Genomic DNA, 27,136 nt, shown 5'->3' on the forward strand with positions numbered 1-27,136 from the left:
CAAAGAATGTTACAATACAGGGGTGACAACAGTAAATTTAAGAGGGATTATTTTTAAAAACAAAATGTGAGTACGTTATATATCACATCAAGCTGTTTCAATGGAAAATTACGTGACATCCTGTAAAAAGGAAAAAAAGAATTAGATTCACATATATGCGAGTCTAAGAATACGTACATACAATGCTTATGTAGACATTTCTATGAATTTTTGTTATAGTATAATAACATCAGCAATTGAGGTATTTCCTAACTGTTCTTCAGCCCCCACCCCTACCTCATGTATATCTTACCATTTATCACTTAGCCACTCTCTGATGGCACATTTATTCTACTGCTGTGGAATAATTCCTTGGTACACCATGCAGATTTGTTGATGTGATTGGTTTAATAAACAAGCTGACTGGCCCATAACTGCACAGAATAAAGTTAGGTAGGAAAGTCAACTGCGAATGCTGGGAAGAAGAAGGAAGGAATCGCCAGTCAGATGGAGAACAAGTCTGACACACAAAATGGGATAGAGGGAAAAGCCATGAGCCTCAGGGCAGCTCATAGATTGGTAGAGATGGGTTAAGCTGTAAGAGCTAGTTAGTAACAAGTCTGAGCTATTGGTGGAGCATTTATAATTTATATTGTCTAAGAGTCGGTTATTTGGGAAGTGACTGCTGGTTATTTGGGAACAGATAGGACAGGAGAACTCCATCTACTTTCTTCATATCTGTATGTCTCAATAGGTTATAATATTTAGTAACACGAAAGTAGTTGACTAAAAGGTCATCAGTTCCAATAAGGATTATAAGTATTTCAAGTTTTTCCTACATCTACCTTAGAGCATGGCCCAGTTCATCTATAACCTCATGGAGAAGAAGACCCTGGCGCAGCTGAATGCTGCTGTGACTTAATCCAAACCTCAATTGGCCACATTTTGGCTCTCTACCAAGGTTAAGTTGGTCCTCCAACTCCTGCTAAGATCCTTCAACTATTCAGATGGTGAAAAAAAATCCCAAGTGCTGAAACTGAGAGTTTCAAAAAGTTCACAGTTAAGGAAGCCATGCTGAATGCCTTGGTTGCCATTGAGGTGTGGATGATACTTTTCTATCTGAGATCATTAGCAAATGTGACATCATTGGCTATAGAATTTGAAGACTGACCTTTTATATCTGATTTTATTTAAGTTCTTATTTGAATGTTCTTGGACCACATCTGATGAGACTGGGATCGAAATAAAATAAAAGCTATCAAAAAAGTTTTTCTTGTTAGTTTATTTTTATGTCTGGCATGATATCCAGAGTTTATACTTATTTTCTTACTGTTATCAGGATAAAGCAAGAGATTAGGTAATCAGATAACAAAATCAAGAGGGAGATGACTGTGGAATTGTGATTCTATTTGTAAATAAATTCCTAAGCAAAATAGACTAAGTAGGCCCTAAGCTCGGGAATAGATCACAAAGTTTGTATGCTCTTAACTTCAGAGAGAAGTTCATGCTAAATTGATCAAATTCCATTTCACTTTGTGCCTGTGTGCAGAGTGTTCTCTGTGATTTTCACTTCTCTAATTGTTTTAATGTCTGTCTTTTTATTTCTTTTTTTTGTACTTATTCTTTTGTCTTTTTCTAGAATAAGCTGGGTGAAATTACTTATTGTTTTCAAAGACCTAGACTTCTTTGCATTAAGAAATTTCTGCTCTGCTCCTTTTAATTTTTCAAGAACTTATGTGTGTGTGTGTATGTGTGCTGTGTGGGGTGCCTGTGGAGGTCAGAAGAGAGGTTAGACCCCTAGGAGTAGAGTGAATCACAGGCAATTGAGAACTGCCCAGTGTGTGTGTGTGTGTGTGTGTGTGTGTGTGTGAATCAAATTCAGGCCCTCGGCATAAACAGCACTGTACACCTCTGAGCCATCTCTCCACACCCACGCCTCCACACACCCCCAGAACCCCCATTCCCCCGGCCACTTTTTAAGATGGGGTCTCATGTAGCTCCACCTATGCTGAGATTGTCTGTGTGGTTTTGTGCATGCTGGGTCATCACTCTATTTATAAAGATTTTCTGAGAATGAGATCTTTGGAAGACAGAAGGGCATGCCAGTGAATCCTGATCCCCCCTCCATTGGACACAGACTAACAGAACGGGAACGAAATCCCTGACATTACAACATGCACAATAAAAGATGATGCTGTCATTATCTCCAAAAATCTCTTTGGATGACTAAGTGTCATAGACCAAGGAATACTAGGACCAAAGCAAATCTAGTCCTAAAATAACAGTACTTCCCATTCCTAAAACCTGTATTACCCCTACAATTGTAGTATTTATATATAATGTTAGTGTCCACATGCAATTGAACAATAGAAACATATTTGAGCAAGCTTGTGAGTTCAGTTGTGAAATAATGCTGTTTTCATATTTATTTATCTATTTTTTGAACACATACCATTTTAAATGAAACCTGTTGACCTCTTCCCATTGCGTGGCTGAAAAAATAATAAATTACAAATAAATCATTGTAGCTAATGATGTAATTGTCATTGAAAGAAGCCTAATGATATAAAGAAGTGTCCTTAATTTGCATTGAGGTCACCTGACAAGCTTTGGACAGAACAGAAAAGAAAAGGGCTTGCTTCTGATTTACTGAGTCTGAGATGGAACTTGGAAATGTGTATTTCTACCAAGTTCTGAGACATTGCTAAAACTGCCACAGCCACGATAAAGTAGAAACTACTCAAATTTGCTTATGGGGAACCAACATCTGAAAAGAAGTGCTCTCAAATTTCATTTTGATACGAATCAAAGTTAACTTTCTGAAATCATGGTGTTTTATATATTCTTGCTATCGGTCTAGTCCTGCAATCCAGTTCAGCCCATGATCCAGCAGGCTGGTGTAAATCTTTCCCCAGGAACATCATCTTGAACTTCAGCATAAAAGTGAAATTGTTCAGCTAAGTATTTCATTAAATGCATCCTGCCTAATCTTCAGTCTTCGCACATAAAGTCATCTCTGTGCCACCTCCAATCCTCAGGTAAAGTGTTTGTCTCAACTCTCAGCTAAAGATGACCTACAGAGGATGTGATAGGTTTCTTTAAAGAATCCCCCATGGATACCAAGGGGTGACTGTACTTTATTTATCATTTATCTGTTTGTTATATCAGGCTGTATAGGACTAGGTTTACAAGCTGAACTCTACCATCTCTTAAAATATTTTATTTTACTATAAATTATTTATATGTGTGTATGGATGAATGTATGGGAATGCAGGTGCCCACAGACGTCAGGAGAGAGCTGCAGATGTCCTGGAGCTGGGGTTACAGGTTGTGAGATTCCTGAAGTAGGTGCTGAGAACTGAATTCTGGTCCTCTGTAAGAGTAGTAGGGCTCTTACCCTTATCTTTTCACTCCTATCTACCGATACCTTTTCTAGCCCCTATTAGAAGTTCAGTAAATAGTTGCTAAATACATTTATTAAATGTTTAACTTTCTGGTTATATGTTAAGAAAGTACATATTGCATAAAACATGGCTATTTAGAAACAAATTTATACACAAATGCAAAATGATAAATGTGGTCACAAAGCTATCTTTTCTCAGAGTTTTTATTATCATTGAAGCTTTAATGTTAAGAATTTGTAAACATAGTCACAACCCCTGCAACCCATTGAATCGAAACTTTAATAGCTTATTCCTTGTACTTGTGAAATAGCTTTAAATATGTTTCCTTTACACAAAAATATCACAAAATTAAACTATGAAGTATATGAATTTACAGATGGTAGTGGTGAGAGGGAGATAAGAGAAGCTGGGGTTTGAAACAATAGGGTAGCGGCAGAAGTGAAATCAGAATAAGACACTGAATGTAGCCAGGTGGTGATGGCACACACCTTTAATCCCAGCCTTGGGAGGCAGAGGCAGGTGGATCTCTGTGAGTTCAAGACCAGGTTGGTCTACAGAGGGAGTGCCAGGACAGGCTCCAAAGCTACACAGAGAAACCCTGTCTCAAAAAACAAAAACAAAGACACTGAATGTCAAATTTCTGTAAGTTCACTGTAAAACTTCACTAAAATGAGTTGACTCAGTGAACATACATTAAAAATACTTGGTCAATTTTCATTCATATTGATCATAAAATGCTTTATATACATACCCTGAATAAAAAGTATCCTCTACTTTGACTAGCAAAAGGACTTTGGAATTCCTCCTGGAAGAAATAAAGATAATATAACAAATTAAGCAACACTAAAACAAATGCAAATTCCTCTTAAGAGTGTAGTGAAGTTCAATATTATTTTCAGTTATTCCAACTCAACAAAAGGTGCCAAAGGCTTGAGTAGAGTATTCCTGTCATAGAGACTGGTTATGTTTACATCCAAATCATTTCAACAACCACCAAAATCCCTAGAATGGCACATTTAAAAATAGTTTTTCTTTTAGGAATGTTGTCAGGTGTATGTATAGTCATCAGTAAGTAGAAAGAAATGCCAGGCACAATGTATTTAAAAATCTCTTTTTGACATTTTGCTCGAATAAAATAATCTTTTTAACATAAATGTTAGATGTGGTCATATATGAGCAGGAAAAATGCAAGCTGGAATTGCTGTTAAAGCAAGAATATCATACTTCTACATGGAAACTGAGGGACAACTTTGGCAAATGTATGTTTTAGTCAATGCCTTGAAAGAGGGTGTCTTGATATTATTGTATGTAGAAAATGATAATGAAAAATTGCCAAATAGGAACAACCATGTATTTATTACAGGCATATTACATAGTGTTACTTAAGCATACCATTCTAAACTTCATGGAAAGAATATTTAACATTTTATAATTTCCATAGAATTGGTTTGTATTTTCCTGTTTGTATTAATACTTCATAGCTATTAATATATTTATCAGTCAAAACTGTTTTCAGTTTTCCTATAAGTAGGATTCTTTGCTTTATCCTATGAAATGCCTCTGATATCTATTTAAGTTAATAAATCCTTGATTTACAGAAAATATGTATATAATTCTCAATATTTGTACTTAATTCTTAGTTTTACTATACCCCTCAAATTACTTAAGATAGAACATTGGTATTTAAAATGTGTACACAGAAATTGTATGTTTAGGTACTTGTTTAAAAAACAGTTCCTGTGTGTGTTCAAGATTTAAAAAAAAAGAACACAATGAAAATTGAATAGACTAATTCCTGAAAACATTAACATGCAGCAGCAAAGCAAAGGGTTTCAGGGTGCTGTCATCAGAGTTGGAGTCCTCAATAACTGAGGGAATTTGGGAAGGAGAGATTAAAAGGAATGAATCCAGAAAACAAAATGGAAAATGTTTGAATGCACTAAAATCTATTTTTTTCTTTTAGAGATAAGATATTTCACTACAAAACTGTATTTTAAAATTAGATGACATTGGTAAGCATGGCCAACACTCTTCTGTAATTGTTTTTCATCTATCTGTTACATTCCTGCTCTAAAAGCTTCCTAATGACATTGTGGGAGAACGTCTTTAGGATTCACCTTTATTTGGCAGCATGCACTTCCACAGGTCCCAAGCATTTGGATAGCTGTCTGAAGCTAAAATAGTCTCACTCAAGCCAGAACATGATACCATGTGCTAAATTGTCTACAATAATTAACATTACGCAATCTTTCTTTGTGTAACTAGTGAGACAAGTAATGTAGTCAAAACAATTATCACTGGTTAATATAGGCATTGTAAGTAAATTTTTTAAAGTGTGCATTTATTTCTAGAAACTTTGATGACAATTGACTTTCGTCTTCATTTTGGGAATTCTCTCATTTGGGGGTAGGGTGGTGTGCTAGAATTGAACCCATGGCCTCACACGTACCAGGCTATTGCTCTGCCACTGAATAGTCCCAGCCTTAAGAAAGCTACACATTTAAGGTGTCATTAAATCTCCTCTTAGATTTTCCTCTAAAGTTAGCAGCAGATAACTGTATTCAACTGAAGCTAAAAATGTGAAGAATTTTGGGAGGAAATAATGATTATAAAAAATAAATTCTGTATGATTTTTAAAAATTGCTTAATGAAGAATAAAAAACCCACAGCATTAAAGTTAAGAAAACACAGGCCTGAATTCATCTTTTAAAACTAATATGTGTAGTGGCAACCATATAATAATGAAGTAACTAACCATCATTAAACCATAAGGGGAATATCACAGTGAAAAAGTTCCTTGTTTGTTTGCTTTTGACCTAGACTAAGGGTCAGTGAACCGCATTGTCACCTCTCATACTAGACAGCTCATGGAAACATATTTAACTAATGTGACTTCCCTTCCATTAACTTGGAATAGCAGAACCTGTGAAAGCCCAGCCAGGTTCCCAATGAATCAAATGTGGTAATGCTAGACCCAAAATGCAATGTCTCACTTCAAAATGCTACCCAGGACTTTCAACATGAAAAGCATTAGCAGTGTTCTTCACTGACCCTGAAAATTCACAGTATCTAGTTAGCAATGCGTTAGCTTAGTCATATTTACCTTACACATTGGTACTAGATTTAGGTCCTATTTTTGTTAGCCACAGGAAAAATGAAACATTGACATTTGTTTTATGATGAATATAGTTATGATCCTTATTTTTATCAACATTTTAACACTTGTACAAAAAATTAGGTTACCCTAGCTATTTGTGAGCAAGGATATTGGGGCAATAAATTGTCTTTGATTGGATTTCCGATTCCTTCCTAAAGACTAAACACCCATTTTCCCCACTGTCCCAGGTTCAAGCTAGAAGGGTCCAGAGCACTTAGAGGGAGGAAGATCGTATGACTCAGTTATGCAGATTAACCAAGTATGTCTCCCAAAGACTTTGTGCTTGGTCAACAGTCTATGGTCCTATTGAGAGGTAGTGGGATCTTTCCATGGTGAGGCTTGTGAAACTGTGTCACTGTGTGCATTCACTTGAAGAGAACAGGGACACTAACCTCTTCCCCCCTCCTTCTTCCTAGTCACCATAGAGTGAGAGGCTTTGTTCAACTGAACATTCATCACTATGATTCTCTGCTTTACCACAGGTATAAAGCAATGGGGTTTGTCAAGTTGACGAAAGATTGAAGCCTCTAATAGGTTGAGCCCAAACACCTGGTTTAAATCATTTTCTTTCCCTCCGACATTGTGACAGAAAGCTAACACTGAGTATGAATGTGAGGGCCTCACTTGGAAGAAGGGTATTTTATAAAGGACCACAGCTGCAGTTAGCAGTAGGGGCTGCCCCAGAGCGGCAAAGCCAGCATGCAGTTTGTATTACGTAGTCCACCTTGAATCGCTTCATTCTTCTCTCATGCAGTTGAGGAACCAGCTGCAGCAACGGATGCACGACAGACGACTGCGAGAACATGAACACATGGTGAGCACCAGGGCTCTTCAGCATTGGGCATTTAGATGGCTTCCTGTCTGTCTGTCTGTCTGTCTGTCTGTCTGTTTGCGTTTTACCCACTATTCTCACCCCAGACCAAATGACCAAAAAAGGAAATTAAAGATATTATCTAAGACAGCCCATCATGCACCCTTTGTAGAACTGTGGGAAATAAACCAAGGCGTGGGATAAAATTTGCTAGTCCATAAGCCAAGAGGTGGGACAGGCTGCGAGTCCTACGTTAAGCTGTTTGTCATTATTTGGAGAAGCATTTTGCCAAGAGCCTCAGATCTGTTACAACTGCAACAGGTGCATCCCCAGGCTGCCTCTCTAGGAGGCAAAAAGCCATCTGTCATCTTCTACACTTACTCAAAATAATCTGGTCCAGACGAAGGCAACTCGAAAGTATCAGTTTTCCCTTATAAACATTGCTATCTGGATTCTTCTAGTACACACACCTGGAAATCTCCTTCATAAGTTAAATATTTAAAATGGAACAAGAGCAAGACAACAGGGGTCACAAAGGTGACACTGTGCTGCTGGCAGTGGAAAAGATGGCAAAGTATACCGTTTAAAAGTGAGGAGATGCCACGTGGGAGAAAGCAAAAGCACCTCTGAGATGCACAGCCACCTCATACAGCTGCACTCTCTTAAGGTCTTGGTGGAATCGAGTCTCCTCACTGACAGCGCTAGTTCATTTAACAAATGGACGACTTTCAACACTAGGTAATGATTATCTGTCCATGAATGCAACTCCTGTTTCATATGTAGCTAGTCTAACTTAAAACTTTCTTCTGTTTACATGGCAGGTTATTCGGTGTGGTTTGAATTTAAAATGGAGTTTAAGTTCACATTTACCTTTCCACCACACATTTAAACTACACTGTCTTTCCATTCCCTAAACTGTGCATAGTAGTGGATCCCAAGTTTAAGAAGAATATTATGGTCAAATAATTTCTATTTATTTATTTTACCAGTGCAGAAGATCAAACCCAGGCCCTTATTTATAGTATTCAAGGACTCTACGGCTATACCAAAACCCTGACATTTGTATTTTTTTTAATCCATGCAAAACTCAAACTAAAATAAAATAACAAAAACAAACAAACCAAAACCTACCACTGAAACCACATGCGTATGATGTGAAATGAATCTAGGTTACTCATTTCTGGTTACTCTGAGAATAAACTCACAATGAACATCTACCTAATGATAATGAACAAGAACAGATGATATTTCCAGTTAGCCATCAACACTGGTCTTTTGAAATAATTGTTTTTGAAAATGTCTTTGGATGACACTGCTTTTCTCTTGCATCAATATCACCCCAGACTATTTGGTTTACTTATTTGTTTGTTGTTAGACTTTTTTTTTTGATCACTAAATACAAATTGATGACGGAGGGGTTTCTTTCTTTAAGTATTTTTTTTACTTACTACCATATTTCTAGCATTTAGAATTGTGCCTGACACATAACTGTGAATGGATGACTATAAGGCACATGCAGTTATTGACATGCAAAATGTATAATAAATATTGATTTCCATTCATTCATTCACATATAAATTTAGGGTTTTCCTTCCTTTATGATACTGAAGAAGGAAACACTGAGCACATCACCAGATACACGCATAACTTTTTGCATAAGAAATATGAGTTTCTATGGGAGTCCAAAGTCCGTGTGTGTACTTGGGATGGGTACTGATCTGCTGCCCAAGGCTCAGTGAGGTGCACTCTCACCCTGAACTCTTGGGGAAGGGTCTAGGCCCTGCCCTATATGAAATGACAGACTATGGACATCCCCATGGAGGGCCTCACCCTCCTGGGGGAATGAGGGGATAACGGGGGGGGGCTGGGGGGAGGGCACGGGAGGAGGGGAGGGAAAGGGAGAGGGACCTGGAACTGACTTGTGAAGCAACCTTGTTTCTTATCTAAATTTAAACTGGAAAATTTTTAAAAATGAGATAAAAAAAAGAAATATGAGTTTCTGTCTCATGGTATATTAGGTAATTTTAAAAAATCAGTTTTCTCTTAAGCACATGCTAGTGACTACTTACCACAATATTTGAGTTTCCTGACTTCTCTGTCTTTGAATAATGAAATAAGAACTGTTAAAACAGAAAGCAGAGTTATGTATGAAAGAGCTGTGACTTCCTCTGTTCTTTTCAGGGTATATGTATTTAGGAAAATCACCTTACCCTCTTAGTATTATCTTTTTCATTTTGTTCCTAGTGAAGAGATGTATATCATTATAACACACATTATAAAACTTTATATTACATCCTTTGAAATTGTGAGTTATTTAGAATTTTAAAATTATGGCACATTATATTTCAAACATAGGACTAAATTTAACATCTTTTGCCCCCAAAAATAAATGGAAAATTGATTAAATATTTATAAAAAAGTAGGCAGTGATCTTTTCTACAAAATCATAAGAATAACAAATTGGAAGCATGCTCAACGTTCAACAGTGGTGGAACGGGAAGACGTTTGTTTAGTTGGCTGTTTGCCTATAGGACTTCAGTCTTACCAGAGGCTGCTGGAGACTCTCCGTCACCACACGGCAAAGCTCCCTCAGTGCAGTTGGTGCCTAAGACAAACAAGAAGGCATATGGGCTGTGCTTCACATTGCATATCTGCACAGAGGGTGAAACTGAAGATACTGGAAACCCAAGAGCTGCAAAGAGGGCTTACTGTGGTCCACTGAAACTCTGTAGGCTTCTCTTGATTTCTCTCATAATAACCTTTTGGCTGCTGAAACATCCTAGGGCCAGGGTGATGGTTCAGCAGGTAAGAGAGTTTGCTGGGCTAGCAGGAGGACTTGAGTTCAAATCCCTAGCACTTACACAAAAGTCTTGCATAGCTGAGTGTGTCTGTAACCCTAGCATTGGGCACGGAGATAGGTAGATCCTGGGAGTTTGCTGGCCAGTCAGTCTAGACACAGTGACAAATTTAAGGTTCAACGAGATCCTCATCTCAAAAAACAAACTGGAGCGTGATGGTGGAAGATGCATGATGTCTTCTTCTGGCCTCAGCTTGGGTGTATGTGGGTATGCATTCCCATGTACACACACACACACACACACACACACACACGAGTGCACATACAAGAAACAGACGAAAAGATCCTTCTTTCCTTCCAGCAGCTGTGCACCGATGGAGCCTTTCACTGTGGTCCAGTTACATAGTTCTCACTGCTCGCTGAGACATCATGGAACTCTATGACTAAGACAACCAGGGTTGTGCCAACTAGGGATTAGCCTTCCTAGCTTGTAGAGAAGTGCATGTGCATGCCAAAGCTGTGAGCCTCACTGAACATTACTCATTACTGGCTAATTTGAAAATCCTGCAATTGCTCTCAAACAATGGGGACTGAAGGGCAAGAAGCCGTGCGTGGTGCCCCTTAATCCGAGTGCCACCCTTTCCAGGATGCTGACTGCACACCCCAGAATCAGGTTTGTCAAAGCATCCGAGCACAGAATTAGGGCAGGCATCCTGTGGTTGGCAGCCAGCTGGGCGTGGTGAGGAGTGGCGCAAATGGACAAGCAGGGGCAAACCCTGTTTTGCACAGGACCTAGCATAGTCGTCCTGTGAACCACTGATTCCTTCTAGGCTCCTTTCTGAAGTCACAAAAAGCTGGGAGGTGAGGGGCAGCGTAGTAGTGGTTAAAGTGTGGGCTGCGAAGGTTAATGGCCTGGAAGTAGAAAGCAGTGCGGACAGATCCCGTTTCTACTCCACACCATGTTACTGTAGGCCAGTTACCTAATCTCTCTAAACTTAGTTTCTTCAGCCAGAAATCTGGGGTGATGTCACTGCAGGAAGTTCCCGGAAGGATTAAAGGCAGGAAAAACTCTTTGGTTTAATTTACGACTGCGGGTGCTCTCAACTTGGAAACGAGAGAAAAGATGGCTCAGTGCTGTCAATATCCTGACCCAGAGCACTTAACGTGCCTGCCTGTGGCTAGAAACACAGTTGGAGTCACTGTACAGCGCCCGCCCACTACATCCTTCCTACTTCCAGAGGTCTGTTTTTATCTTCTTCCTTCTGTCTGTTTGCTTTCAAGGCAAATCGCTGGGATATATATTAATACTACAAAATGAACCGAGTGTATAGTGGTGTTTCAGTGTATTAGAAAATACTCCCCTGTGCAAAATTTTCATTCTGTTCTTGAAACACATGGACAAGGAACGCAGGACAGGAAATGGTACTCTTTTGTATGGAGGAAATTAGGTCCTACAAGCTTGCCACTTGTCCAGTACCTTACGAAGTTGTAGCTGACTGTGTGGAGTGGGAGCCAGGTCTTCTACTTACAGATACACCTTGGTGGCCTCAGCAATGCCTGCTGTTCCTGTAGTTGGGAGTTGGCTATTTTTCAGTTGTTTTATGGTGACGGAGGTGTCACATAAATGCTGGCTGGGTTGGTGCTCTATCACTGAAGCCTGTCTCCAACTATTGGGAACTGAATGACAGAAGTACACAGCGTGATACTTCTTACCTGTTCCCTTCAGGACACTCCATGAAGTTCTAACAATAATATCCCCAAAGTTCATCTTTCAAATAGTCCACATAGAAATGCAGTAAAATCCAAAGGAACTAAAAGGAAATACTCAGCCATGCCTCACGTCAAAGACATATTTCAACTGCAGATATTTATGAAAGTAGGTTGTCTCTTCTTAGGAAACCATGTCTAGGCTCAATGAGATTTGGCAATAACACTGACCTTTGACTGGAAACATTGAAAAATAAATGCATTTTCTCTAGCTCTTCTTTGTAAGAAGCCATTGTTCTCAACAATTCTTTAAGGACTTGCACACATGGGATAGGTGACATTTTATCTTGTACTTATGGACCTTAAAGTTCTTAATTTGGTGAAAATATCTTGAAGCACTACTCAGATAATCACATAGTTAATAAAATAACAGCTAATGTGAAAATTAATACATAAAGTATCAAATGTATTGAAATGTATTATATTCATCATAAATGTAAATAACAGAAACATCACATCTGCCAGGCTCTTCTTAAGGGAAGGCCTGCCTCCCTCTGAATGGAGACGGAGGAGGAGTGGAGTGGGGAGAGAGGGGAGGGGGGAGGAATGGGAGGAGAGCAGGGTGGTGAAACTGCAGTCAGGATGTAAGATAAATGAAAAAAATTGAATTAATTCTTTAAAAGGTGCACAGAAATAAAATTCAATAAAGAGTTAATTTGTGGAGCTGGGGCAATGGCCCAGTGCTTAAAGTGGCTGTTGTATAAGTGTGAGGACCAGAGTTTGGATCCCAGAGGCCAAACAAATGCAGAGTGGGTGTGTCAGCCCCAGACCAGCCAAAGAAGATGGAGACAGAGGATTCCTAGAGCAAGCTGGCTAGCAGGATCGGCCATATAGGCAAGGTCTGCGTTTGATCGAGAGACCCTCTTCCAATGAATAAGGTGGGAGAGGGATGGAAGGTAATTCCTGACATTAATCTGGAGGCTTCACATACATAGCACACATGTACAGTGTGCACTCACATACAGTGTGTACACACACACACACACACACACAAATAGAAAAACACTTTTTTAGGTTAGTTTATGTCGATAGAGTTTAAACAAGTGATTAAAATCTTATCCAGTGGGTACTGTGGATAAAAAAACTATTCTGAAGCTGTTACTGAATTTTAAGTTCAACACAAAGGCTTACATGCTAACATCCATCCCATGTCATTCACCTGACAGTGCTTCTTGTGGCTTGAAGAGGTCTCCCAGAGACTCACCATTTGTGAGACTGTGGGGGAGTCTGCGGAGCCACTGGGAGGTGGAGATTTTCTTGGAAGAAGCGGATCTTGGAAGAGGGGCCTGGAACCACTTCCTGTCCCTGTTTGCTGTGTACAGATGCAATGTGACACTTCCTGTCCCTGTCTGCTGTGTACAGATGCAATGTGACCACTTCCTGTCCCCGTCTGCTGTGTCCAGATGCAATGTGACCACTTCCTGTCCCTGTCTGCTGTGTACAGATGCAATGTGACACTTCCTGTCCCTGTCTGCTGTGTACAGATGCAATGTGACCACTTCCTGTCCCTGTCTGCTGTGTACAGATGCAATGTGACCACTTCCTGTCCCTGTCTGCTGTGTACAGATGCAATGTGACACTTCCTGTCCCTGTCGGCTGTGTCCAGATGCAATGTGACCACTTCCTGTTCCTGTCTGCTGTGTACAGATGCAATGTGACCAGCCAGTCTGCTGCTCCCGCCACCATGCTTTCCCTGCCACGATAGACTGTATTCCCCCAGACCATGAGCCAGAATAAAGCTTTTCACCCTTCAGTTGCTTTTGTTGGGATGTTTTTTCACAGTAGTGAGAAAGCAAGTAAGGCAAAAAATCCCAGGTGAAAGTAAGAATTTGAAATATTGTATCTTGCTTCCCTCCCCTCTGCCTAACCCCATGCAAATGCCTCTAACTTCTGGCAGGGGAATCTCTGGAGCTAGAAAATGGCATTACACAAGGCTGCTTCTCCACTCCTGCCAGGATCACCATATGGAGAAACTTATTCATAGTCACTTAGCCTTGGCCAGGGCTTGTAACTGAGGCACATTAATTTCTGCCAAGGATCCTAGAGGTACTGAATATGAAAACAAAGTCAATAAGGAGAGCTCAGGGTCCATGCCTGCGGGTAGAAGCAGCAGCATTCAGTAAACTATGGGTAAGGATAACACTCACTTCCTGCCCCTCATGTCTCCACGTGGAGCAGGTAGGCTCGCTCTTCCCTCACCCCTCCTCCCGTGGGAAAAGAAGTGAGCTGCCTCCTAGGTAGCCTGAAAGCAGGGAAGTGGGCATGCACAGTTCAGTCTTTCGTCTTCTGTGCTAGCATTCGGGTCAGCTGTATTCATTGATGTGTATTCATTGTATTCACTGATAGCTGCCTCAGGTCTGATGGAAGACTCAGTGCCTAAGTCCTTCCAGAAAGCTTGATTCTGGTACCAGGTCTATAACAATAGCCAAGTTAGCTTTTTGATAAGTGTTCTGGTAGGTTTCAAACTCATTTGGGAGCCAGATATTAGCTCTTTAGATAGAGCAGCAGATGCAGCATTTTTAAACACACTATCTGATTTTGAAATTAGCACTTTGATAGTCCACAATTTCCATAATACATTTATTTTACCTAAAAATAAAAGGTTAACCCCTGAAAATGGAAGCCCAGAGTACTGATACTTCCTGAAGATAATACAGCTATATCTATCATGTGATAAGTCTTAGTGAGTTCAGAGGGAGAAATGGAGATTTTTAAGCGGCAGGAAATGCCTACATTATTATGAAACACCTCCAGATGAAATTACCTGAGGCTGGGAATCAATAGACAGAAAGGATGAACAAGCTTCATGCACCTGTAGAAAACAAAGACATCATTTACACCCTAGGCATAGAAAAAAAGCCCCAAACAGAAAGCAGACTTTACCAAGTCATCACATACAGACAGCAATTAAAGAGCCATGGCAGCCTTGACCCCTAAGTTGAGAGAAGAGGCAAGTCTAAAGCCTTATTAGAAAGTCCCAGGTGCTGAGCATGGTATTATATGCCCTTGATTCCCATCTCTGAGGCAGGGGGATTGTTATAAGTTAGATGCCAGCTTGGACTTTACAGTAAAACCCTATAGACAGGAAAGAAAGAGAAGAGGGAAAACAAGAAAGAAGGAAGGCAGAGTGTGAAATAACAGAGGAAGAGAAAGGGAGTCCTAGAATTGGGAGTTGTCCAAGATTCACTCCTGGCCATTGGAAAGTATTCTCCAATATCAGCTGACAAAGACCATCAGAGTGTATGACGATTCCCCAAACACTAATGAAAAGGTAAGAGTTCTGAAATAATTCAGCCTAAGCAACCTGAGAGCATGAGAGAACATACCAAAAAAATGGCCTCAAAATGGAATGCCAATGGTTGCTGTACAGTTCTGATTTGACATGACTCTAATGCCATTTCACTTAGCCTGATAACTGAATGACACACAGCATACAGGAAAAGTCTTAGGACAACATAAGCCATAGATCTCCATCTCGTAATGAACGCTTAACTCAACTATGGCTGGCCACTTGCTGTTTTCAGCCTTTATCCTAAAAAGAAAATGTTAGTGGCCTTACATTGTTAGAGATCTCACAAGCTGTATCAGCTTGCACAGGCCTATAATCCCAGTACTTGAGAGGCTGAGGCAGGAGGATCACAAATCTAAACCAGCTTGGACTACCTAGTGAGACTGACATAAACCAGCAGAGTAAAATACAAGCAGAGATTTATCGTAACCATAAAAAGCTATGCTGACTAGTTAAACCCTAAGCTGTGTGTCTGCAGTATTTATGGCATACATGTCTTTGGTGGACTTCAAAACAGGACCAGAAAAAAAATAATAGCACTGATGCTCAGGTGTCTGGAGTGGTTTCAGTTAAATCTTCTTTGTGGTAAAGCATCACAGTCTCTTCCAGTGTCAGAATTCTTTATTGGTCTACTTAACTGAAATTGTATTCTTACACCAGACTAAGAGGGGTAGTTATGTTCCTCAATTGTAGCTTTTTAAGCTCCTTGTTGTTTCCAAGTTGGCAGCATCCTGAAATAAATGATTCTTGATCTCAGAGAACAGAGAGGGCATGAGCTAGTGCAGAAAATCAGGGTCTCACATCTGTCATAGCTCACAGAATACATCTTTACATATCCCAGGTATGAGAGGAATATTCAGAAATTTGGCAGGTACCTACTTCCTCATACAGAGAGATGGGGGAGGGAGGGAGGGCAGGAGGGAGGGAGGGAGAGAGTTTTTTTGAGTTACACTGTATTTAACTTGACAAGAATCACTGTTAAATAAAAGTTCTTGAATTGAATTTTTGAAAAATCCCAAATGCACAAAGAGGAGCCAACTGAAGGTTTAGATGAAAAGACGATGCCCTCTGAAGCTGTGAACACAATGGTCGTCATCTCCTAATCCACGGTCTTTGCTTTGGTAGGCTGGGAGGAAACAGCTTCTCCTGGTGTTCATGGTGCAGAGAGGTTTAAAGCCATTGCACACCCAGGGGAGACTGTTGGGTAATACTGATACAGCAACAGGATGCTACCACACTTGCCTAGCATGGTAACTTCTTTATATATCTTTTCCTATAAAAGAAGGACAATGTTTTCATAGCCACTCTCCTCCCTACAAGCCAAGCTGCCCCATATATGTGAAGTCACCTGAGCACAAGAACAGGGAGCCTTGAACCACTGCTAACTGATTGGCACATCAAGCTGCTTAAATAAAAACATCAGAAACATCACAAGCCTAATTAACCCAATTAGGAGATCATTGTGAAGCTTCCGGGTTTTGTTCTCATTCACTGGAATGAGAGCTCCATTCACTACCTCGCCATTCGGGTGAGGTTTGCCAGCTTTCCTCAGCTGATCGCTCCAATGGTTTTTAGTGTCGCTAATGGCTTTTGAGACCTCTGCATGGTCCATTGATGAATCTGAAATGGACAGACTTCTGTACATTGCTGGAAAAGCACATGACTTCTAGTGTCTGGGCCACTCTGTAATGTGAAAGCCTCCAGCAGGATAAAAAAACCTGTCTTTTGTGTTCTTAGCAGGTCACCTTCTGCGCACTGTTGTTGGGGTTTCATATTGTTTGGGGGAAGCAATACGGGGTCTTACTGTGTAGCCCAGATGGCTTTGACATTACCTCTTGAATACTGGTACTACAATTGTATGCTACCACTCTTGTCTAGCATTAATTTCTTTAAATATCATTTCCTATAAAAGGACAATGTTTTCATAATAACCCCTCTTACTAGCATTACAATCTAAAATATTTTCCAAAGTTATTCACAGAAAGACATCATTTAAAGCTAAAATGAATTTTCTATATTGTGCCTTAGAGTGAATTATTTCAATCATTTATTTTGCTTTCTGTTTTTCCCATGTTCTTTGCTGATTTAGTGGAGCAGAAACCCTTCTATTAGTCTTTATGAATATCTGTACTGTTAAAGAATGTCCATTACCTGGTACTTATTATCCATAATCAATAGCCTTGTTTGTAATATTTCCATTTATTATCCTCACTCCATCCTCTCATAGACAGCTTTCCCAATGTATTTAATATGCACATTTCATTTGTATATATTCTTGTAAAATCTGTTTTGTCTGCATGCATGGTACTTCCTAAAGATTTTTCATTTATTTTCCACTTAACATACTACTTAGAAAACTAGCCATGATGCTAAGTGTACATCTAATATGTGGCATCTGCCCATTGCATAACCCTCAAGACTACATGATAAGCATATTGCCTATCCATTTCCCAGCGATGGACAGAGAGCTGGGTCCCATTTAATTCTTTGTGTTACAAACAGAGTTGCAGCCAGTCTGCTCATTCAGTTGCTTAGTCCTCTTCCTGTGAAAAACTTCCTGGGGGCTCTCTTCCCAGGGGAGGAAGTGCTGGAGCATTTGAAATTCTGTTTGAGACATTTTCCCTGACCCTCACTCACAAAGGCACATCTTTCCTATTCCTCTATGATTTATCTTTCATATATGGTCTTTAATTCCCCTCATATCATCTTTGTACAGAGTGTTGGTTTTATGTGAGTCAGTTTCAACCTGTTCTTTCCTTTCTTTGACTTGCAGTGTTGTTTATGTGTGTGTCAATTCTGCCTGTGGACTGACTTCCTCCGGAAACAGACTTTTTAGAAAATGATGTAGCTGGGAATATAACTCAGGAGTAGAGCACTTTTCTCACATGCTTAATTCTCTGGGTTCAATCCTAAATACTGCAATAAATAAATCAGCAAACAGAAATGGAAGAAAGGAGAACAGAAGCGACTATAATGAAAGTGTGTGTGTGTGTGTGTGTGGTGTATGTGTGTGTTTGTGTGTGAGTGTGTGTGTTTGTGTGTGTGGTGTATGTGTGTGTGTGTGAGTCTGTGTGTTTAGGTGTGAACCACGAAGCATCAGGAAAAGAGTGAAGAAGGGAAACGGGTGTGAGAAAGAATTTAATAAGGGTTTGTCACCATGACTGATTGGGGTTCTGTCTGTCAGGAGCTGTCTGGAAGAGAGTGTTGGTTTCGCCAACACCTGCAGGTCAGGCAGAGCAAGGAGATCCACAGAGACTTGCCATGAGAAACTGACTGGAGTACCTGGGATGGCCACTGTCAAAGGTTGGACTCTCCAAGCCCCAGTTCCATTACTTCTTGCCTTTATTTTTGGGTCCTTATTTGACTTTTCCAAGTTGTAGTTTTATAGTAGTCTTTGTAAGCAGGAACAGATAGTTCCCACCCTTAAGCTCCCTGTATTTAAAATGTCCTCAGGATTTGTAGACATTTAGTTTCTCATGTGGATGTTAGGTTAAATTTAGACGTTCCTTTAAAATAAAAAGCAAGTGGAATTATTCTAAATCAAGCCACACTGATAGTATGGGCTTTTCTTTGATTAATGTGAGGAAGACTGGGTATTTTTATCACAGTGAATGAATTATGCTTACTCCTATGGGCAAAGTGTTTGTTACAGATGGATTTAAGCTGGGTCCCCAAACACTCACATAAAAAGCCACCGTGCTTGAAATCAGTATTGGGGAAGTAGAGACAGGGGGAGCCATGGGGCTCACCAATCAGCCAGTCCAGCCTAACCTGTGAACTCCAGATCTCAGTGAGAGGGACTCTCTCTCTCTCCCTCCCTCTCTCTCTCTCTCTCTCCCTCTCTCCCTTTCTCCCTCTCTCTCTCTCTCTCCCTCTCTCTCTCTCCCTCTCTCTCTCTCTCTCCCTCTCTCTCTCTCTCTCTCTCTCACACACACACACACAAACAAGACAGACAGCTCCTAAAAAATCCCCCCCCAACATAATTGTTCCATTGAAGAAAAGATCCGTCTCCTTCTAGCTATCTTTTATTATAATTTTATAATTGATCTTTTTCTCTATAAATGCACTGTGTACTTACTACCTATTGCTTTTTGTTGCCATTATGGATGATGCACAATTGTCTCTCAATATATGCAGGGATTGGCTCCAGCACCCCTGAGAGTACTAAAATCCGTAAGCGCTCATATTCTTTATACAAAGCAGTGTAATAATGAGAACAACCCACATTCTTCTGTATCCTTTAAGTCATCTCTAAACTGTTTGTAATACTTTATGTGATGCGAGTTCAATATAGACCAAGCTGGCCTTGAACTCAGAGATCTGCCTGCCTCTGTCTTCCAAGTGCTGGAGTGCCACCATCTGAATGCGATGTGAGTAATCACAATACTGTAGTGTTTGGGAAATAACAACCAAAAGAGCCTGTATATACTAAGGAAAGATATGGCTTTTCATCCCTAAATGTTTCTAACCTATAGTCGGTTGAGTCTGTAGATGCAGAGCTAATGCATGGATTCAGAAAGCCAATTATATTTTAAACTGTATTGTTACATTACTGTTTTCTAGTGAAAGGGATTCTTACATATTAGTATTAGTCCTTACATTTGAACAGCAAGAAACTTAATTAATGTAATTCTTCACTATCACAGAGAGCAGGAAAAAAAGATCATTGCTGATCCCAAATGAACTTGGATAAAGTATTTGATTAAACTAGAAGTTGAAGATTAACACACCTCTTAGTGAGACAGAAAAGGAAAGGAAGTTCCTTAGCTAGGTAACGGGAGACACGTGAACTTTAAAGAAATGTTTTCTTTTAGAGAGAACTGTACTACAGATTGACTGTGTAAGACAAACACAGCTTTGACCAATGACACAGGAAAGGAATTCTTCAGGGCATTTTAAAAACTGATAATTTCACATCTGCATATATAATGTGTTCTGATCAAAGCCACTGCATTCCTCCCTTCCCTAACCCCCACCACTTTCCCCTCCCTCCCTCGTGTGCTCTTATGTTGTTTGTGAGACAGGGTTTCTCTGAGTAACAGTTGCAGCTGTCCTGGAACTCACTCTGTAGATCAGGCTGGCTTTGAACTCACAGAGATCAGCCTGCCTCTGCCTTCCGAGTGTTGGGATTAAAGGCGTGCGCCATCATGGCCAGCTTCATGTGTTCTTTTTTTTTAAAAAAAAAAAACCCTCTGAATCAGGGTCCAAGATCTAACTCTAATGCACAAACTGACTTAGCGGAGCCCATTCTATATGGAGAGATACCTTGCCCAGCCTAGACACAGGGGTGTGGGCGTGGAGAGGTGCCTTGGTCCTGCCTCATGAGATGAAGGGACAGACTTAGTAGTATACCTAGGGGAGGTCTTACTCTCTCTGAGGAGCGGAATGGGGCCTGGGAGGAGTGGGCTTATACTTTTGGACTCTTATAATGAAACAAAATGTTCTCTGAAGTCTTAGCTATAGCCTACAATTTTTGAGTTGTAATGTTTTTTTGTCATTCAACTCTAAGTTTAATTTCCTTTTTGTTCTAGAGTTAGTCACCAAAATTCTGCTTATTTGGTATGTTTACGTCATGGACTTGTTATTATTTCTTATTGCATTGCATAATGATTGGAAAATATATGCTAGATCCTTTCTAATTTCTGGAACCTTCATTTCTAACCTAAATCATTCTGGTTTTTTAGTGCCCAAATTTCCCCATGATTTCCTTGCAGTTGTTAGACTGGTGGAGTCTGATGCTGAATTGTTGGTATGTGCTAATGATGACAGTCACATCTTCCTGTCCATCTTATGTAAGCAAATAAATGCCTAGCTGTCTGTTTTGATAGCTTGCTTATTTAATTTATTTCATCAGCTATTAAGATTACTATGCCAGTTTTCTTTCAGTTCTTATTTGCTTTACATATCATTCCCATCCTTCCATACTTAAGTGTGGCTCTTGTGTGTGGGAATGATGGAAGGCATATACCACTAGGCATTCATCCTGGGGCTTTGCACATGCCAGGCAGGCGCTCAACCACTGAGCTAGGTCTTCAGCCATTAGGTATGATTCTCTCTCTCTTTTTTTTAAAGATTTGTTTATTTCCGTATATGAGTGCCTTATTTGCATGTGTGCCTTCATGATGGAAGAGGGCACCGGATCCCATTACAGAAGGCTGTGAGCCACTATGTGGTTGCTGGGAATTGAACTCAGGACCTCTGGAAGAGCAACTGATGCTCTTTCTTAACTGCTGAGCCATCTCTCTAGTACCCAAGGTGTGATTCATAATAAATAACTATTCCTAGATCTTTAACAAATAGAACACAAATCCAGTCTGAGAATACATGTCTTCTAATGCTATATTTTAGCATACTCACACGAATTATAATTACTCTATTTTTAAAGCTTGGTTCTGCCTTCTAGATTTTGCTAGATTTTGCAGTATTATTTCCTCTTATCTTTCCTTCTCTCTCTTTTTTTTTAGCATTTCCTAAGATAGAGTCTTGAGATTCATATATCTACATATATGGATGAATCTGTAGATCAGGCTAGCCTTAAATTTATGTACCTCAGTATAGTCTCAAACTTACAGGATTTCTCCTGCCTCAGTCTTCCAAGTGCTAGAATTATAGGTATGTTTCACCATACTGGCTCTTTTATTTTAATAAAATATTCTTAATTATTATGATGTCACAATGTTGGTAAAAATCACAGTTGTTCTCAAAGGGCAATACACTATTTTACTTTACCATAGTAATTATAAAGAAGACCGAAATTTTCACTAATTGTTGCAAGGATAATTTCTTACCTTAATCCACAATTGTAATTCTTGTTCTGTCCATAATCTTTGAGGTGATATTGGAGCACCTAAAGATAAAGTTTTGAATACACATTATTGTTATTATAGTATAGGTCTTTTCAAGTTATTTCTATGCAACTCCTTTTCGGATTCCAGTTGTCATTTTTATTTGCTATAAATTGCTACCAAGCTAATTCAACTAGATATGCCAACATTTGATCTTACATAAAAATCCATAATCGCCAAAGAAATCCCAACAACACAGTGAAGATATCTTAATACTCATAGCAGCTTTTTTATTGCCTGAAAGAGGAAATGGTCTAATAATATATGCAAAGCTGTGACAAGCACTTGAAATACATTATGCCCTTAATCATGTCAAACTTCTAGATAGGTATTATTATTATTATTGTTGTTATTATTACTATTATTCCTAATTCATGACAAGAAAACAGAAGCAAGGGAGTTTGCAGAAGACTACCTAAATCAATAAGTATCAAGAGGTGTGTGTTTGATTTTGTTGTGTTTTGGAAACCGGGTCACCATGTCTCCCAAAACTACCCACAAATCACAATCCTCCTGTCTCAGTTTCTTGAGTGTTGGAATCACATATGTGTACCTCTATGCTTGGCTTCAGTGCAGACTGTCAAACATCTCTGGCTGAAATAAATTCTGCTAAGTTCTATTTCCCCTAAATCTACTACTTGATACTCAATATTGCCTCAAGTACTAGCAGGCTTTTAGTATTATTTAATTTAAGTTATAATAATAGTCACAATTAGCTACATTTTCTGTGGTATTGATCTGATTCGTGTGTGTGTGTGTGTGTGTGTGTGTGTGTGTGTGTGTGTGTGTGCTGGAACTCAAACCAAGGGCCATGAACATACCAGGCCTTTTACCAACAATGCCCAGTTCTTTCTGAGGTAGCGAGTTTTAAAAATAACTTAGAAGCATCATATGGAGATTAAGTTCAGAACCTGGTGGGACCCCCTTTCTTGGAAAAAGGCTTCACACAGTGATGCATTTCTCACCATACCACAAACATGCACGACAGGCACAGTTCCCTATTTGAGCTCTTGCTGCCTGCAGGAAAGGATTAACCTGTGATTCAAATCTGTATTTAAAAAGTTACCTGGAGATCCTCCTGAGTGAGACTCTGTTTGACAGGCATTTCTGTGACTTATTTATCTTATTTATTTTATATGTTTGAGTAGTTGTATATACATACATACATACATGCATGCATACATACATGCATACATATTTCGTGTGGCTGAGAAAGCCAGAAGTGAGCGTCAGATCCCATAGACAGAGTGCTTTGTGAACAGAATCCAGGTCCTCCTCATGAGCAGCACATGTTTTAACCACTAAGCCATGTCGCCAACTCTAGCATTTTGGTTTAAAGAATGCCGATTTCCATTCCCAGCCTTATCCTCCCAGGACAAAGTGAAGTTTCTAACTCAGCTATCCTACCGTAGGCCAGACTTCCTCACCAAGACCACTGGGAATCTGACTCCTTCCAAACCCCAAACTCGCATGAGACACTTAGAAACTGTCATTGCGCTTAACAGTTCTAACCACTTATATCGAAATCAAAAAAAGGTTTGTGGCCCTTCTGCAAAACACAGTAAGTACAGTCTCAGGGTAAGAAAAGTGCAGAACCTAAGCTAAAATGCTTTTCTGTAGTTGATAGAAATCAACTAATATCATCTGACTGAACTCATACAGAGGAACATTGCTTTTTTCTGCCCTTTTCTAGAGCTGATATGCTTGGTGTGTTAGTCTGGTTTCTGTTGGGTGAACTGTAAAGAAAGGAGGTTATTTGGTTCAGTATTGGAAACTGTACATCTAGGCCCCAGCCTCCGGTGAGGGCCTCAGGATGGATAGAGAACCTGTTAGATCAGTGATCCTCAACTCTCCAGATGCTGGGACCCTTTAATACAGTTCCTCATGCTGTGGTGGCCCCTAACCATAAACTTATCTTCATTGATACTTCATAACTGTAATTTTGCTGTTGTTATGAATCGTAATGTGAATATTTGGGAGGTCTGTTGAAGGGGTTGTGACCAAAGGTTGTGGTCCAGTGATTGTGCAATGAGAGAGAAAGCCAGAAGGCGGGGAGGAGCCAGTCTCAATCTTGTAACAATCCACTCTGCAATGATCCAGAGTCCCAAGGGAACTCCTTTAATCCCTTCTGAAGGTGGACTAACACACCCTTTTACCTACTAACCAGACTAACACACCCAGTTACCTTCCAGTGTCCCACTAACCCAGATTCACTGTTACCACACCGAGAACCAAGATTCCAAAACTTAAATTCTGGAAGGCACACTCAATCCATGTCACCAGGGATGTGGCTACTACACAGTGCCGGCAGAAACTAGTACTTGCACTGCTCTCCACATTTTCCCAAAACAACATCACTCTTGTCTTCTTGGTCATAAAGATGGCAACTTTTGCCCATTTTTATTGAGGTATTTCTACTTAAGCACTATGTAATTAAACAGACCTGATTACTTTAATGGCAGCATCCATGTCATTGTTGCCAGCACTTCCCCTCGGTTAGCATGTGGGAAACAGTTACTATTAACTGAACATTAAGAATTAGTCAATGAAGGAGGGATCTTGGTAGGAAAGACATTCATTGTTAGTCTCGCTTGGCCATTGTGTATCTCTTACTGCTACAGGCATAATCAAGTGAGCGTCAGATACCCAAAGCACGTTTCTCTTCATGAGAAATTTCCCCCTTCCAACATATTTTCTGAGTTAACTATTTCTATCCAACATGGCTGGCTGGCCTTTATCATCTCAGTAGCTCACTGCCCTTGTGAAATCTGCTCCTTTTTTTTCATTTTTCCTAAGAATCTTACATTTATTGACATGTATTTTCTTCTGCTCTATTTTAGACATACCCAGTTACATTTGTGTACTGATTGCTCCTGTTAGATTATCTACAACTCTTGCATATATACGCTATGCATGTGCGGAACCCCATGTTTGGAACTTGGGACTAACTGAAGATCACACTGGCTATTTGTCCTGCCCATTCCCCACCCCACTGCATTTTAAGAGGAATAAAATTTGGTTTTTCATATCTGAAAGGGAATGAAGGCAGAAAAAGCAGTCAGGGTGCTTCCTGACAATGCAGAAAGCCTTTTGCTTGAATAATACCAAAGTTACTTATGATGTGACAGGTCAGCCAGCAGATTTGCTCATTTGGAAATAAAACTGAAGGCTCATCTGTTTTTTTAAGGAACCTGCTATCCACTCAGTTCTCTGAGACAGTCATTTCCCACAGCTGCAGGAGCCATTGCAAGCACATGGCATGCAACATGCATGGGAAGCATAGCTTTTCCCCTAACAAAACAAAATTCAAAACTATAGTTATCAGGGCTGGTTCTGTGGCTAAGAGTGCTGTGTGTTCTTCCAGGAGCCTGGGTTCAATTCCCAGAACCCTCATGGTAGCTCAAAATTATCTATATAACTCTAGTCTCATAGGATGCCACAACCTCTTCTGGTGTCCCTGAACACCAGGAAGGCACAGACATACATGCAGACAAAACACCCATACACATTAAATAAACAGATAAATAGAAATACAAATAAAGGTTATGATTATCTGGCTACAGGTACTTTATCTGCTACTGCCAGGCAATGTATTAAGTAAACCTGCTTTCTTTCTTAATAGACAAAACAAAACAGAAAACACTATAATTATCTCTTTCCTTGAGAAGATAAATGCAATTACCTTTCTAATATTTCCGATAAAATATTTAAAGGAGAAAAGGCTAATTTGGCTTTCATAAGTCATGGTGAATCGCTACTGCAAAGGTTAGTTAGTCTGATACCATGTGGTTGCTATCTGGCTTTTCTTTCTTTCAGAGGACAACTGGAGGGTGCCGGGCTAGATCTCAGGTCTTCATGCTTTGCACCAGACACCTTTGCCAGATGAGCCATCTCACTGCATCTGCTACCTTGCTTTTCAAATGACAAAACCTGTTCTTCCTCAATGTCTCATCAACAAAGATCAAAATAATGAAATGAAGGCGACAAAAACAGGTCAGGAAAGGAATATTTGTCTCTGTCCGTCTCTAACTGAGCCTAGGCTATGAGCTACGAAATCAATCAGCGGCTGTGACGATAAGTCCTCAATATTTCTGAAAAATTACCAGTCTGCTGACCTGGGCCTGGCTAGAGAATCCATGTTACAATGCAGTATTTGGAATTTGAAGAACCCTAATAATGCAGGAAGGAGTGATAGTACCCCAGATTACCTGGGAACTAAACTTTCTTAACAGAATCAACAGACACATTTCCTTCTGCCACTCACTCAGAACATCAGACCTTCCTCCCTGGTTTTGCTGATCCTGTGTTTCCCGGGAGCCAAGCTGGGGAAGTCCCTGTTGTCATCAGGTCCCACCTGCCTTGCTAGTCTTAGGCACCCATCATTAGAAACCCGGGTCAGCCTTGCATGGTCGCCTCAACTTTCTGTGATCAGAGCTCTTAAGCCTTCTAAAAACCTGCAAGTCCCGGCTCCTCCTCCACATTGTATATAACTCAACATCTAGCTTATCGGGAGGCCGAGCACACCCCAACCTTACCTCACCTTGGCAAGGGGAGTAGTAGGCTTTTGTCCCTCCAATAACTGCGATGAAAGGGTAAGTATTTTAATTTTCTTTTAACTCCCACTACGGAGTCCACAGTCCGCCCCTGTAGATCCCCCAGCTGGCTGGCCCTGTAGTCCAGAGCATGGTTTCAGTGGAAAATGGGTTGTAGAAACCCAGAAAAAGAGGGAAGGAAGATAAGAGAGAAACCGGTGCAGGGGGAGCCTGAGGACTCATGAAGCAGAAGGCAGAAGGAAGCATCTTACCTCTGCAGGCATCCGCGAAGCAGGCAAGGAGCAGCAGCAGTGACAGGAGCGGGGATGCAGCCACCACTTGTTCCCCAGACAGCTCTGGGCGGCTACCCGCTGCTCTAGACATCTCCAAAGCAGCTCTGGACTGGAGATCAGCGACCCTGTGATGTGCGGTGTCCTGGCTGTCCCTCAGCGTCCCGTTCCCGGTGTGTCTCTTGCTGAGCTCAGCCACCAAAGTGACCATCACCGCGCGCCACCAACTTTTAAATCTCGCGCACACGTGGGCTGAGCCGATGTG

At 40.3% G+C, this 27,136-nt stretch overlaps 1 protein-coding gene, 1 long non-coding RNA gene and 1 pseudogene across 2 annotated transcripts; 2 read left to right on the forward strand and 1 right to left on the reverse strand.

The window, feature by feature from the left end:
- On the reverse strand, positions 1–27,136 carry Nmu (neuromedin U). The gene is made up of 10 exons (XM_013121028.3): positions 26,854–27,136; positions 21,993–22,051; positions 14,680–14,727; positions 9,897–9,956; positions 9,562–9,591; positions 9,421–9,471; positions 7,265–7,333; positions 4,135–4,188; positions 2,432–2,471; positions 1–120 (listed from the first exon to the last, which is right to left on the reverse strand). The coding sequence occupies exons 1-9, from the start codon at positions 27,080–27,082 to the stop codon at positions 2,436–2,438; spliced, it is 636 nt and encodes a 211-aa protein (XP_012976482.2). The 5' UTR covers positions 27,083–27,136; the 3' UTR covers positions 1–120; positions 2,432–2,435.
- Positions 833–1,142, forward strand: LOC101830542 (annotated as a pseudogene).
- LOC121140698 lies at positions 10,734–13,668 on the forward strand. Its single transcript, XR_005877623.1, has 2 exons — positions 10,734–10,821; positions 13,082–13,668. It is a non-coding gene; the product is annotated as an uncharacterized LOC121140698 (long non-coding RNA).

This window comes from Mesocricetus auratus, unplaced genomic scaffold (assembly GCF_017639785.1).
Source record: "Mesocricetus auratus isolate SY011 unplaced genomic scaffold, BCM_Maur_2.0 Super-Scaffold_100006, whole genome shotgun sequence".
Classification (NCBI taxonomy): domain Eukaryota; kingdom Metazoa; phylum Chordata; class Mammalia; order Rodentia; family Cricetidae; genus Mesocricetus; species Mesocricetus auratus.